This window comes from Anolis sagrei, chromosome 6, assembly GCF_037176765.1.
Source record: "Anolis sagrei isolate rAnoSag1 chromosome 6, rAnoSag1.mat, whole genome shotgun sequence".
Taxonomy (NCBI): Eukaryota; Metazoa; Chordata; class Lepidosauria; order Squamata; family Dactyloidae; genus Anolis; species Anolis sagrei.
This window is the reverse complement of record NC_090026.1, coordinates 45,844,391-45,859,955: the sequence shown is the minus strand read 5'-3', so window position 1 is coordinate 45,859,955 and position 15,565 is coordinate 45,844,391. Positions and strand designations below refer to the sequence as shown.

Here is a 15,565-nt window from a genome sequence, read left to right as displayed (position 1 = left end):
GGTTGCAGCTAAACATCAAAAAAACCAAGATTATGGCAACAAGAATGATTGACAAGTGGAAAATAGGGGGAGAAAATGTGGAGGCCCTGACAGTCTTTGTATTTCTAGGTGCAAAGATTACTGCAGATGCAGACTGTGGCCAGGAAATCAGAAGACGTTTACTTCTTGGGAGGAGAGCAATGTCCAGTCTCGATAAAATAGTAAAGAGTAGAGACATCACACTGGCAACAAAGATCCACATAGTCAAAGCCATGGTATTCCCTGTAGTAACCTACGGATGTGAGAGCTGGACCTTAGGGAAGGCTGAGCGAAGGAAGATCGATGCTTTTGAACTGTGGTGCTGGAGGAAAGTGCTGAGAGTGCCTTGGACTGTGAGAAGATCCAACCAGTCCATCCTCCAGGAAATAAAGCCCGACTGCTCATTGGAGGGAAGGATACTAGAGACAAAGTTGAAGTACTTTGGCCACATCATGAGGAGACAGCAAAGCCTAGAGAAGCCAATTATGCTGGGGAAAGTGGAAGGCAAAAGGAAGAGGGGCCGACCAAGGGCAAGATGGATGGATGGCATCCTTGAAGTGACTGGACTGACCTTGAAGGAGCTGGGGGTGGTGATGGCCGACAGGGAGCTCTGGCGTGGACTGGTCCATGAGGTCACGAAGAGTCGGAGACGACTGAACGAATGAACAACAAAATAATATATAATAAATATATACTAAATAATATTATAATAAATAATATTATACATGCAAGTGCAGACATTCCAAAATCCAAATTCAACAATATTCGGAAAATTGAAAACAATTCTGGTCCCAAGCACTTTGGACAAGAGATGCTCATCATCCTCATCCTCATCATGATTTTATCCTTGTTATTTTCATTTCTATTCCATTTTCAATGGATAAAAAACATACCTAGAGATTTAAAAAATCCTTTAGAGCAGAATAACATAGATTAATTCTGTATGCAAAGCCACCCCACTCCGACCCCCTCCTAAACCAAAGCGCGACTACATTCCTCTTTCTTCTCCTGCTCTGTTTTGCTCTTCTGCTCAGGCAGTGGCATAGACGGCTAGCTTGGGTTGGGCGACGTCACGAGAGGGCCTTTAGCAAACCGGAAACCGGAAGCGCCGGCCTCTGAGAGAGAAGTTGACGTGTTAAAGCGCGCTTGGAGAGTAGAGTCCAGGCTGAGGGACCTGCCACGATGGAAGCGCTTTACCACCAGACGAATAAGTGCGTGCTTTGGGTCTAACCCGTGAAATATCTTGGGATTGGGGAAGGGGAGGGAGAAGGAGAAGGGGGTTGGCAGGGTTTGAGCATCCTTCCTCCTAAGGAGCCCCAAACCCAAAATTCTCCACATGGGGGAGGGCTGGGAGAGTGGCTGATGGGTCAGTGTCTGCAGACTTCCATACACAACATTATTAAAAATGCCGAATATATATATATAAAATGAAGGTAAATGTGTAAGGTGTTTAGGGCTTCTTCTACACTGTCATATAAAATCCAGATTATCTGCTTTGAACAGGATTATATGGCAATGTAGACTCATATAGACCAGCTCAAAGCAAATAATGTGGATTATCTACTTTGACAGTCTGGATTATATGACAGTGTACACTCATATCCTGTTCAAAGCAGATAATGTGGATTCTCTGCTTTGATAATCTGGATTATATGGCAATGTAGACTTGTATCATCCAGTTCAAAGCAGATAATGTGGATTATCTAATTTGACAGTCTGGATTATATATCAATGTAGACTCATGTCCTCCAGATCAAAGAAGATAAAGTGGATTATCTACTTTGACAGTCTGGATTATATGGCAGTGTAGACTCATATCCTGTTCAAAGCAGATAATGTGGATTCTCTGCTTTGATAATTTGGATTATACGGCAGTGTAGACTTGTATCATCTAGTTCAAAGCAGATAATGTGGATTATCTAATTTGACAGTCTGGATTATATATCAATGTAGACTCATATCCAGATCAAAGCAGATAATGTGGATTATCTACTTTTACAGTCTAAATTATATGGCAGTGTAGACTCATATCCAGTTCAAACCAGATAATGTGGATTGTCAGCTTTGATAATCTAGATCAGAAGTCCTCAGACTTTTTAAACAGAGGGCCAGGTCACAGTCCCTCAAACTATTGGAGGGCCAGATTATAATTTGAAAAAAACATGAATGAATTCCTATGCACACTGCACATACCTTATGTGTAGCGCCAAAAACGCTTAGAAATAATACAATAATTAAAATGAAGAACATTTTAAAAAATATAAACTTATTAGTATTTCAGTGGGAAGTGTGGGCCTGTTTTTGGCTGATGAGATAGGATTGTTGTTGTTGTTGTGTGCTTTCAAGTTGTTTCAGATTTAGATTGACCCTGAGCGAGGGCCGGGTAAGTGACCTTGGAGAGCCATATCTGGCCCCTGGGCCTTAGTTTGAGGACCCCTGATCTAGATTATATGGCAGTGTAGACTCATCATCCACTTCAAAGCAGATAATTTGACTTCTCTGCTTTGATAATCTGGATTATGTGGCAGTGTAGATTCATATCCAGTTCAAAGGAGATAATGTGGATTATCTGCTTTGATAATCTGGTTATATGGCAGTGTAAAAGGGGCCCATGACACATACATCAATTTCATGCTTAGATTTGGGTCCCATCCCCCAGTGTATTTCCCAATACATTATGGATGTATATAGGTGAGTCCAGGTATGCCAAAATCTGAAAGTCAAAACACTTCTGATCTCAAAGCATGTTGGATAAGAGATACTCAAGCAGTGTGTAAAGAAATTGGGTAGGTGGCAAGCCACCTGAAGGGTTGCATTTATGGAGAATGGCTACAGCAATTCATGAGACAGTCCCCAAGTTATGAACAAGATATGTTCTACAGGTTTATTCTTAAATTGAATTTGTATGGAAATCAGAACAGTAACTCTGTACATGCACTTTGAATAGCATAGGGAAGGGTTAACACCCCCGTGGTGTTTGTATTGCTGTCTGTGCCCCTGTTCAGAAGATTTCCCCTTACTTTCTGTCCCTGTGATATTTGTTTTTTGAAAGAATTGTCTTGTTGTGGAAACAAGGTTTGGAGATAAAGCTTCAGTAGAAATACCTATTCCCCATTTTCTCTTTGAAGAGTGAATTTCCCTTCCTAGAGGTAGATGTCTCTCATTTCCTGTTGTCTGATCCCCGTTCTTAACTATGAGTTGTATGTAACTTGGATATTTGTAGTTCGGGGATTGTCTGTACATGCAAGTACAGGCATGCCAAAATCTGAAATACATCCAAAATCCCAAGCACTTCTGGTTCCAAGCATTTTGGATAAGGGATACTCAAGCTATCTGTAATAAGTTGGACAGATGGCAGCAGGGTGAACTACCTGAAGGGTTTCATTTACAGAGGATAGTTATAGCGATTAATAAAACGAAAGAAAGAAAGAAAGAAAGAAAGAAATATTTTGTGGCATATGGCGATGGCAGCAGTAGCTATAGAAGTTGTCATAATAATAATACCTGCAATTTATATATCATTACATATCCACAACCCTCTATTATATCCCTGTGAAATAAGTATTACTTCCACATTGCAGGGTGAGGAAGAGAGGCTCAGCAAAATGAAGTTACTGAGGCCCCTTCTGCACTGCCATATAATCCAGATTATCAAAGCAAGTGATCCACATTATCTGCTTTGAACTGGATTATATGTCTACACTGCCATATAATCCAGTTCAAAGCAGATAATCTGGATTTTATATGGCAGTGTAGAAGGGGCCTGAGAAAAAAATGAAGTCCATCTGTTTTGAGTTCCAACTTTCAATGAATGGCCATGTGGAATAGAAGAGGGACTTGGGGCATCTGCAAGGCAATCATATGTGGGTTGGCTGATGATTGAGGACCACGGTTTAATGGCAAAGCACTTGTTTTAAATGTCATGAGAAAATGTTCATGTGACCAGTGGAGTTTCAGAGGATTGCTGCCTTAAGTGGGTTCAGTTGTATCCCTGCTCAGAAACAAATCCCAACCTCATGTTTATTCAGATGTAAGTCTGCATATGTCGGCCCTTCCATTTCATCTGTTACGCCTCTCCTTATATTTACCTCTACGATGTGGCAGCCAAAAATTCAATGAGATTCAAGGCTGCATCAATGAGAGTATAGTGTCTAGATCGAGAGAAGTCATAGACCTACTCTGTTCTGCTTTGGTCAGACTCACCTGGAATATAATGTCCAGTTCTGGCCCCCCACAATTCAGAAAAAATATTAACAAGCTAGAATATGTCCATAGAAGGGCAACCAAAATTGGAAAGCAAGCCCTAGAGGGAGGAGCTTGAGCTGGATATGTTTAGCTTGGAGAAAAGAAGGCAGGGAGGGGACATGATAGACATGTTTCAATATTTGAAAGGATGTCACATTGAAAAAGGGGCAGGCTTGGATGCTCTGGAGGACACTAGGATATAAAACAATAGATACAATTTGCAGATGAGATTCCTTCTAAATATTAGGAAGAACTTTGAAGGTTACATCTGTTCACCTGTGGAATATGTTGCCTCAGAGTGTGGCTGAGTCTCCTTCTGTGGAGGTTTTTAAACAGATGCTGGATGGCTATATGTTGGGGGTGCTTTGATTATGTGATCCTGCATGGACTGTTTGGCCCAGGGGGTCCCGTCCTAGTTCCTAGCCCCGTTACTAAAAACTAAATTAGAAAGTATTTATCAAGTAGTGATTGAAAGGGTTTCAGATCATTTACTGTGGTGGTTCTCAGAATACATAGCAATAGGGGGGTGGGGAGAACGAGTGACCAAGGTGGGCTGCAGTCCCCAAACTGTTTACTTAGGCCAGTGGTTCTCAACCTGGGGTCCCCAGATGTTTTTGGCCTTCAACTCCCAGAAATCCTAACAGCTGGTAAACTGGCTGGGATTTCTGGGAGTTGCAGGCCAAAAACATCTGGGGACCCCAGGTTGAGAACCACTGACTTAGGCTGTGTCACATTAAAAAATGATAAGTTTCTTTAATTCTGTGTAGGAGGTTTTAGATTTACCTGGCACCCATATTTAGCTTGGGCAGTGGGCAGATGATGCAAATCCAGTGAAGCAGAAATGGAAAGTCATATAATCTATTATATGACCAGATGTTGAAAAAAAGGAGTAGGTAGGAGCGAGCTACATGAAACATAAGAATTGAGAAAGTTAATAAGAGTGCTGGGAAGTATAGTCTTTTAATGTGTAACTTTACAAGTCTTCTATATGTAACTCTCCATTGTGATCACTCTGACTTACCCTTCGGGAAATGTGTCTTGAGATTGTTGGTTGAGTGATCATAAAATCAAAGATATATGTGAATAATTGTCTTTCTTTCTGACTTGCATGAGTATTGGGTAATTACTGTGATTTTCATTTATTCTTAATTCTTTAAAAAATGCAAGTTAGATTATGCTTTGGATTTTGTAATGTCAAGGATGAAATTGCCAGAGTGAATGCTGTACCAGTAAATATTGTAAATGAGATCCAGTTTAGTCTCTTATATTTATCTGGCCTGAAGCAAGGTTCAGATGGCTTTCTTTGTCCATTGAATCATGACGACTGTTTGTTCTCACTCTTCTCCCCACATCAAGTTATACTTTGCCTAGAATAGTGGTTATCTCCTAAAAGAGGGCTTTTCTATTTTGGCAACACTCAGTTGACGCTACCTTGCAGATGAGGGGTGTTCTTTACAAACTTTCAAAAATCTGAATGTTAAACTGTATGCTATTAGAAAATTGTTTTTACTTTCTGTTGATTGCATCACATGCAGGTTGACTTTAAAAACACTGTTGTGTGTATTTCTGAACTAGTCATCTCTTTGCTTTTTTGTTTTAACATATCTTGAGATCATAAATTGGCATGCCCTTACAAAACTTTCAAAGGTTGATTGAGCAGCATCACATTAGGCAATGGTAATTTGCAATTTGGTGATTACTCAAAGCAGTCATTGTACATGTTTCCTTGTCATGATGAAGTCAACTTGGATTGATGCCACCATACTGAAAATGTGCTATAGAGAGCTGACACAGTTAAAGTAAAGGTGATTTGATTTAGATCTCTTTGTCAGATGCTAACAGATCCCACAGGGTGTTTTTTTTTAGTTCTAGACTATAGTGATAGACTGCTAAGAAGCATTGCAAACTAGTGCTTACATACCATATGGCACTATTCATTGCATTGGAAGTAGTGTGTTGTTGGACTGCAATTCCCAACATTCCTCACCACTTGCTATACAAGCCAGGGGAAGCTGGGGCTTGTTGTACAACATTTGGAGGGTATCATGATTCCCACTGTTGCTATAATATTATCGTATTGTTATACACCTTACTATTCAAATTATAGCGAGCCTGAACTTTTTTTGCCAGATTCTTTGTCTCATGTTTTTGGCCTCTCACAACTGCTATTTTTCATTGCCCATTACATTTACTTGTTTTTCTGGCATGTGGCTCTGCCTCACATCCGTTTCCAGGAGATGCCAAGGGGCAGAGCATTCTTCCCTTACTTTCCCAGCCTGATCTCCCACATCCGGTTCCTTTTTCTCTCTTGTGGCCTGACATTCTCAGCTTGTTTCCCAAATAGGTTTTCCAGCTGGCAGGATTGAACCATTTCTACCCTGCCATTCCCGCTGTTTGTTTTGGAGGAGGTCTGCAGGAGAAGTGCCAGATAATCATACTGGAACTTCCCAACAGATTCCCCATTTTCTAGACAGACTGGAACACAGCATGTGCAACTATGTTAATGTAAAATTGAAATGCCCCCTTAGCCAGTGATGGGAGTTTTTTGGAAGTTTAAGATTTTGGTTTATCTCAGAGGGACGAGCTTGAGCTGTTGGTTTGAGTTTCATGTTAAAATCTAGGGTGAGACTTGTTTGATTGCTCCTGTTGGCAGATGGAGCTATATGATAAAACTCTTTACTTAAACATTATAAGCTATTTTAAAAAAACCAAAGTTGTCTAGCCATGATAACAGAGCACCATCTCTAATTTTAACAGGCTTGTACATAAAAATGAACGTGTCTTCAAGGGGTAGCTACTTGGAAAATGTTTGTTACATTTTTATATAACTTCCTGATTATCCTTTCCATCTGTGTGGCTTATTTGATGTTTTTGGTTTTAATTATGCTGGTCATTAATGCCATTATACAGTTCATTAAGAGCTAGTGTGACGTAGTTTGAGTGTTGGACTGTGACTCTGGAGAGCAAGGCCAATTCCCTGCTTGGCCATGGAACCCCATTGAGTGAATCACACACTCTCAACCCCAGAAAATCTCATGATACGGCCATCGTAATTTGGAAAGTAGTTGAAGGCATGCAACAACAAATGGTTCATTGCTGAAAATAGAATATACAGCACTAGAAATAATTTCCACACCAAAACTCTACCAACCCAGTTGTGCAAGTGAGGGTACAGTAGTCGATAGACTATGCCAGAGGTAGCAATTATATGGCCCTCCAAATGTTGCTGAGCTACAATTCCTAGCATTTCTTACCTTCACATGTGCTGGTTTATGGATGATGAGATTTACAGGCCAGCAACATTTGGAGGCCTGTCCATTTCATCTTTTTTTCATTTGGTTGCTTTTTTGTAAATCCTCCTTGTCTGGTTAGCTAGAGATAATTTTTATTCACTATAGGTAATGAGACAAATGGCTATTTGTAAGCCTGACATAGTAGTCCTGTTGCTAGAAGCCATTTAAGTACATTAGCAGTGTTACATAAATACTGAGTTGTATTACCAATAATGTATAATTTCTTTGTTGCATAAGATTGCCACTGTTTTATTAGAGTCATGGCTTCTATGACTGGATTACCGAGTCTTTTTTGCTCCTCACATTAGCAGTTTATCTTTGTTGAGGGTGTACTTTCTTGAGAAATCCTTTTTCTACTCGAATAGCTTCTTACTGACTCTCCCATTTCCTTCCTTTCTTCTTTTCAACAGGCAAGTCCATGAGGTCCAGTCATACATGGGCCGTTTAGAAACAACAGACAAGCAGTCAGTTCACTGTGAGTAATTGATGCTGGAGATCACCCAGGCGATTGTCCTGGTTTGATATCACTGGGTTAGGTTTCCTATATGGAATTATTTCCCCAGTATGTGTCTCAAGTTTCCATTTGCTGTACTAAATGAAAGGTGTTATATTTTCCATATTTCTATTATTAGCTTCTTTGACTTTATCAATTGCCCTTTAGAGCCTATAATGGTTCAAAATCTTTCTGCATACCATCTTCAAAGATTCATTCTGGTTCCTCAGGTTTTCAAGAACACTGGCAAGGAATGGATGCCAGAAAATATATTAGATGTGGGTAGTACTTGGGTAAATATGCCTTACCTCCCATAGAAATAACTGTGACTTTTGAAAATACAAGTATGCCAGTTAGTTTGAAATCCTGATTGCAGAATGTAACCTTAGTTTTGCTATATATAAGAGTTTTCTACATCCTACTGTTGCACTTCGTATTCTTGTAATGAGGTTGCGGTTCTGCCATTCTTTCACAAAATCTGGACAATTGAATGCACCGGGACTGTGGCACAGCCAGCTGGGAGTCAGCTGCATTAAGATCAGTACTGACGAAAAGGTCATGGGTTCAAAGCCAGCCCGAGTCGGAGTGAGCTTCCGACCAATTTGTGTAGCTTGCTGTCGACCTTTGCAGCCCGAAAGACAATTGCATCTGTCAAGTAGGAAATTTAGGTACTGCATATGCGGGGAGGCTAATTTAACTAATTTACGATGCCATAAAAAACTCCAGCAAGCATGAAAGAATGAGGAAGTACTTCATCAGTGTCACAAATGGACGGTGAAGCAACAGCTCCCTTGGTGGCCAGAATACCCTCATCAATAAGCTGGAATGTTAAGTTGCCTCTGTGTGTCTGTCTATATATGTTGTGTGTCTATGGCATCGAATGTTTGCCATGTATATGTACATTGTAATCCGCCCTAAGTCCCCTGCGGGGTGAGAAGGGCAGAATATAAATACCATAAATAAATAAATAAATGCAGCCCCATTGCTCATTTTAAAATATTAGTTTTAAAAACTGCGAGGAAGTTAACCACAGGTTCCCATCATGCCTGGATTGAAGAACCAGAGTTAATGACATTCCAAAGAATTGTAATTGATGCCTTCGTCATAATACAGACACAAATCCATGTTTTACAATAGGCTTCCGCATCATGTCTTGTTTGGAAAACATTTGTCCCAGTTTCCCAATGTATGTGTCACTGAGAAGCTATTGTTATGGTGGCTGCTTTTTACACTTGCTAAGCAATGCTAAGGGACTGGATCCACATGCACTGCATTGGATCCTCAGTACATCTGATGGAATGAAGCTTATAGGCAAAACCAGGACTAGGACTCAGAAGAACAAACTGCACAGGCTATAATAATAAATGATCATGTAGCCCTGATCATACTTGCCCTCTTTCTTTTTCCCCTTCTCCAGTGGTAGAAAATGAAATCCAGGCACGAATTGACAGAATCTTCAGCAACCTAGAGCGGCTCGAAATCTTTTGCAATAAGGAACCTCCCAGCAAGCGTCAGAATGCCAAACTGTGAGTAATCCAAGGTGGCTTCTTTTGTTCTTTATGTCTTAGTGCTGTATTCTTCCTGTTGTTTAGAAATGTTTGATGCTGATTATTGCATTTAATATGCAATAGAAAGCGCAGGGCGATACATTTCATTGTCAACAAATACAGCTATAAGCTTTTTCTTTACATTCTTGTAAAAATCCTTTTACCCACCAATTAACAAAGAACTTAACAGTGTCAAAAATAAACCTCAAAATAACTAACATGTTAGAAATGGAAACTACAAGGCAGATGCAATATTAGCTTAAACAAAGATATTTGCTCTGTCTGTGGGATGATGGTGGGTATACCTTGAACTGAGTTTGTTGATTCCATAAAAGTGTGCCTGTCAAAGATAAAATTGTATTGAATTGTGTCCATGTTGTTTTTTTCATTGCCTGGTATCTAAAAAAGGCCTCATAGTGGATGTCATGAGGCATGTAAGCACAAAGAGGAAACCTATTAGAGAGCGGAATTGCCACTGAGTCTGTGTGAGTGAGGAAGGTGGGTAGGGGTTACAGTGGCTGCCCTGGAGACTTGGAGGGGTAAGATTCCCCTAAATGCCTTTTTTGCTATGTTTCTCTTGTGGCCTGGAGACATTTGGTGACAGAGACATTTTAAGGGTAGAGACTGATGCTGTAGGAGTAACTTTATTAATGGGCTATAATAATAATAACAATAACAACAATAACAGTAAAACTATTGATTGAACATTTGATTGCCAAAGGTACTAGGTTCATTTCCTAACATCTTCAATCAAAAAGGCTGAGCTGTATGTTGAAGTTGCCTTCTTTTCTCTCCTGTGCACCCAGCTCCCTCTGTTTTTTCCCCTCTCCCTAGCTTTCTCTTTCCCTTGTTTCTCTGCTTGCCTTTCTTTCGTGCACATGTCTGTTTCTCTGCTGCTTTCTCTCACATCAGTGTGTATCTCCCTGCCTTCCTTTCTCTTGCATGCACATACTGCTCACCTCTCTGTCTTTTTTTCTCCCTACCTTCTTTTCCCTCCCTCTTTCTCTCCCCCCCCCCCACCTCTCTGTCATGTGCACACAAGTCTCTCTCCTCTTCCCCCTCCTTTTAATACTTGGGGTCCTTTAGACACTTGGTCACAGAAACATTTATTGTCTGAACATGTCTCCCCTTACAAACCATCGAGGACTCTAAGATCGTCTGGGGAGGCCCTGCTCTCGGTCCCGCCTTTGTCTCGAGTACGTTTGGCAGGGACAAGAGACAGGGCCTTCTCAGCGGTGGCCCCTTGGCTATGGAACACCCTCCCTAGGGAGATTAGATCTGCTCCTTCCCTCTTAACGTTTCGGAGGCAAGTTAAAACATGGCTGTTCGAGTAAGCTTTTACTAATGCAGAGTAGCTAATATAGGAAATCGAACGATTTGACAATGGAACTGGAAAATGCTTGATAATAATGAGACGCTAATGATGTTTTTATTGCTTTTGTGGTGTTTTATATTGTTTAATGTTTTAATCTGTGTTACGTTTTATATGTACTGATTTGTTGGAAACCGCCTTGAGTCGCCGATTGGCTGAGAAAGGCGGTATACAAATACAGTAAATAAATAAAAGGGTTCACAAATAAAAAAAAGCTTTAGAAGCTCTGGGCTAGAGGATCTGAACTGCCGTGTGTGTGTGGGAGAAATAATAATGCTGTTGATGCTAAATCAAAGGTACATTTCCATCATTTGCCACAGTCAAATTCAATCCTAGATAGTATTGGTATGGCATTATTATTTTCTGATAACGTTCCAGGCTAGTTGCCTGTCTTGCATTTTTGAAGCTCATTACAGTCTGTCTGTTCTTTGTGATTATTGTTTGTAGCCGAGTTGACCAGTTGAAATATGACATCCAACACTTGCAGACTGCATTGAGGAACTTCCAGCATCGACGCTACACTCGGGAGCAGCAGGAGAGGCAACGCGAGGAACTTCTGGCTCGGACATTCACAACTAATGTATGTTGCACACCAAGGCCAGTGGTTTTTAGCTAATTTCTTCTCTTGGGCCGCCTCCTACTCTCCTCAAATTGAGTTTTGTGGAGTCCCTGCAGTTCAGCACTGAAAAGATCAGAAACAGTGGGCAGACTTATTGATTTCCTTCTTTTGGGCTGTTGTTTAAAAATACAAAAAATAAACAATGAAAGGAACTGGCACTTCTTAAAACAAAATTAAAACAAGTGGCAAAATCACAACAGTATATAAAATTGAAGTAAACCTGGCTGCAGAGTAGAAGAGGGACAAGATCTGAAAACATTAAGACAATTATTTCAGTGCATGGAAGAATAAAACAGACTTCATTTGGTGCTGAAAAGATTGTAATTGGACAAAGATGTTGCACAGATGATGTACCAGTGCTGAGGAAGCCCTTTCTCTTGAAGAATGTATAAATTCATTTGTCAAGGGTATGGGGACAAGGCTTGAGGAGGTAGTGATAGTTAGGCAGATAGTTGTCAGAAATACCAAATGACAACTTGCTGCTCTTCTTCTGCAGCAGACAGGGGCAAAATTGTGTTTGGGGGGTGGGGGCAGACTGAACTTCACTGCGGTATTGATTGTACAGGGTTAGTCAAAATGCATAGGCCAATAAGCCATTCAATTGAATGGCTTATTGGCCTATGCATTTTGACTAACCCTGTATTTAGACATCTTTGTCCTTTTGGATTCAGAGTGTCAAGGAAAGGTAACCAAGATGCTTCCTCTTCCTTCCCCTCCTTGCAGGATTCTGACACCACCATTCCAATTGATGAAACATTACAATTTAATGAATCCCTTCAAAATGCACACCGTGGCATGGATGATCTTCTTGGCAGCGGAACCAGTATTCTTCAGGGCCTGAGAGATCAGAGAGTGACATTGAAGGTGGGCACAGGATGAGGCCTTTAGTTGTCTGTTTTTTTCTCCAAAGTATGATTAGGCATCCAGTATTTTAATTTGATGAATTTCCAGAATTTTGAATGGTAAGATGGCAATGTGCATTTCTTCCTCTCTTCCACATCATCTGATTCTTTTTGTTCTTAAACTGTCCAGATTCCAAAACTTTCCTGCTTCATCTTTTACCTGAAAAAGCTAAGACTTCAACCCTTCGAACTGCTATTGTAGTCCAATCAAATGATAACTTGAACTTCGGAGCTTATGAATTTATATCTTCTTTTAAAGATGATTATATGGAAATTACTCATTTCTGCAAATTTGTTCCCAAAAAGGAAGCCTTACTGGATTATAGAAGTGGAGACCCTATAGCTCTCTTAGAGCAAAGATTTGGCATGTGGATTGTTTCATGCTCATTATTGCCATCCCAGTTTAAAAGGGTGAGGTAACAGACCTTTGCCTTACAGTAAAGGATGATTGAGCTTAGATGAACAGTCTGACCTATTAGGTAGCTTCGGATGTAGATTTCCTATCTTACTTTGAACAAGTCCTGAAAGAAGATCGTCCATGCCAGTGGTTCTAAAGAAGAGAAAAGTTATGTACATCAAGTTACCTTGTATCCATTCTTCCATCCCTGCTTCCTCTACCTTTCCTGTCCTACAAATACTTCCTTCCCTGTCAATTGCGGGCTCTGATCTACTTCCTTCAGTCATCCACTTTCCTTGCTTTTAGCATTTTTATTTACTGCTTCTTACCTTATGTGGCCTGCTGTACATACTACCTTAGCAGCCTATAGGTGTGCTTGTTCCCAACCTAGGTGAGGTGGTCTTCTCTACCCCCTGTGCTGTGGGAATTAAAAACGAAGGCATTCTTGGTAACATTTCTAGTTCCAAAGCTTATTTTTGTTTGAACCACAACCTTTTTCCTCAGTTGAAGGCAAGCTGGGCTGGCCAACTGGGCGGAGACCCTGCAAATAGGGCAATTCCTGATATTCTGCTAAGATAGAGAGGCTGCTTTCCTGCGCTATCTTGGCCCCACCTGGGACACAACTTTTTTCCCAAGTCAAAGTTGCCAAATCTCGCTGCTTTGGTCACTGAAGGTCACTGCAGGATGTGACTCTGCAGAGATTGACTTCACATTTTGGGTGTAGAGGTCATCCTGGAAAAAAATGCTCACCCTTTACCATCGCACTGTAATTATAGGAAATAAAGATGACTCAACTAGGTAGAGGCTTGTTGGCACCATAGGCTTTATGTACCAGTACCTCTGCAGACATATTGGCAATAAATTTCCAACTGGCCACAACTTATCCTCACAGTGCCTCTTTGCTGCTCTTCTAGTATCCTCCGCCATTGCCATCTTTGCTTTCATACATCATATGAAACTACTGCAGGGTTAAGCAGAGCCACTGGGAAAAGGAAGCATCAAGGTTACATGGGTCGGTAGCATTTTTTTGCTTTATTTTTATTAATTATTTGACACAATCTCATATATAATCAGAAAATATACATTCAGAAATAATGAAACATATCTAGATTTGTATGCAGATGGCAACTTGTACAAAGTAAGTATAACATACTTTACCATTCACTCAAGTTTAAGACACTTTCAAAGGAACATCCATGCAAACTATTCCTAACTAGAACTGTTTCCCTCTAGATAACAGCAATAGTGCCATCAGCTACTTCTCCCATGGGCCTGCAGCTTAATTCTGGTGTTTCAAGGAAGGAGTTTACTCAGAACACAACAAAATATTTAGAAAGGTGGAGAAAAGAGAATATAGTTGACAAACTACTTCTGATTTGTGGAAAGCTAGTCTCACTGCGCTTCTTAATTTGGTCAAAGCATTGGTAGAACTTGCATATGACAATAGATGTCTGACTGATGTAAAACAACTTGTCTTTTCCTAGTGAAAGCTGTGTGCCTGGATTTTTTAATTACTAGATTTAGGTGCCATTGTTTTAATTGCATTTGTAAAATGCAACACATTTTCATATTCTAATGAATTACAGAATCTAATGTGAGAACAGAGTTGTAACGTCACAAAGCATATACATTACACACAGTCCAAGATTCAGTGTACCATAAATGTACATAAAAGCCTTAAATGGAAGTACATACCTATGTGGAAAGTCTTTTCTTTAGGGGGATTTTGACTGAAAAACACCAAAGGCCTCCAAAGTTTGGTGGAATTGAAAGCTTTTATTGATTTTTTTGCTAACAGTCACTTCTCTTTTGTCACCTTCAGGGCACACACAAGAAAATCATGGATGTTGCCAACATGCTGGGTTTATCCAATACAGTCATGCGACTCATTGAGAAACGTGCCTTCCAGGATAAGTACTTTATGATTGGAGGCATGCTTGTGACATGCGTAGTCATGTTTCTAGTGGTGCAGTATCTGACGTGAGTGACCGGAGAACTCCTTGATGGACTGAATTGGACTTGCTTTTGTCATAGACTTCCAAAATAACTGTGAACTTCCTGACTTCTGGATTGGTCCTGTTCTCTTGTATGGTTCATATGATGTTCAAGCTGGGTAGCATCTGGGGCATTATGGCGCTTGGCACTGAGTGAGAACTTTTCAGCACTCAGAATGAGTGTTATATGGAGACCATGCTGACTTTGGAACACTCGAGTTTAGTTGACAATGTGGTATTGCTTATGCTAGTGACACATATCCATGTGGTCACACCAGGGTAATTGTCATAGAGATCTACAAGGAAAGTACCAGATGTGCTGTCACTGGAAATGTGGGCTCCATAAGAATGCCAAAGACATTGTTGTTTTTTTGGAGCAAGGCTATGCACATGAATACCACAGTCACCTGAGATGACGAAACAGCTGTGCTTGAGGGAATTAACTATTTTGAACTTAATTACTGTACTAGGAGGCGAGAAGAGTGTCTTGTTTCCACAGTGGTCAGATACCTTTGTAGACTGTGTGCCAAAGAGATGCTTTCTTCTTCTGGTAAACACAGGTTCCGTGCCTGCCTTTTATCTGCCACAGGCATATCATGAAAGCTTGAAATTCCAGTGAAGAGATTTGGTCTCAAAGAGGTAACAGTAAACAATGTGTTCAGGATTCTTAGTGTGACTGATAGCT

The 15,565-nt window shown here is 40.5% G+C and overlaps 1 protein-coding gene across 2 annotated transcripts; it reads left to right on the top strand.

The window, feature by feature from the left end:
- Positions 1 to 1,117: 1,117 nt before the first annotated feature.
- Positions 1,118 to 15,171, top strand: GOSR2 (golgi SNAP receptor complex member 2). Of its 2 annotated transcripts, XM_060781163.2 has the most exons (6): positions 1,118 to 1,229; positions 7,967 to 8,031; positions 9,467 to 9,575; positions 11,416 to 11,548; positions 12,311 to 12,451; positions 14,709 to 15,171. In XM_060781163.2, the coding sequence occupies exons 1-6, from the start codon at positions 1,201 to 1,203 to the stop codon at positions 14,868 to 14,870; spliced, it is 639 nt and encodes a 212-aa protein (XP_060637146.1). In that variant the 5' UTR covers positions 1,118 to 1,200; the 3' UTR covers positions 14,871 to 15,171. The 2 variants fall into 2 exon arrangements, with proteins under 2 accessions (XP_060637146.1, XP_060637147.1); XM_060781164.2 differs by lacking the exon at positions 12,311 to 12,451.
- The last annotated feature ends 394 nt before the right edge of the window (positions 15,172 to 15,565 follow it).

Coding starts and splice junctions, on each gene's coding strand:
- GOSR2 (XM_060781163.2), top strand. CDS start 1,201: ATGGAAGCGCTTTACCACCAGACGAATAA. Junction 1,230..7,966: donor CTTTACCACCAGACGAATAA/GTGCGTGCTTTG, acceptor TCTTTTCAACAG/GCAAGTCCATGAGGTCCAGT. Junction 8,032..9,466: donor AGACAAGCAGTCAGTTCACT/GTGAGTAATTGA, acceptor CCCCTTCTCCAG/TGGTAGAAAATGAAATCCAG.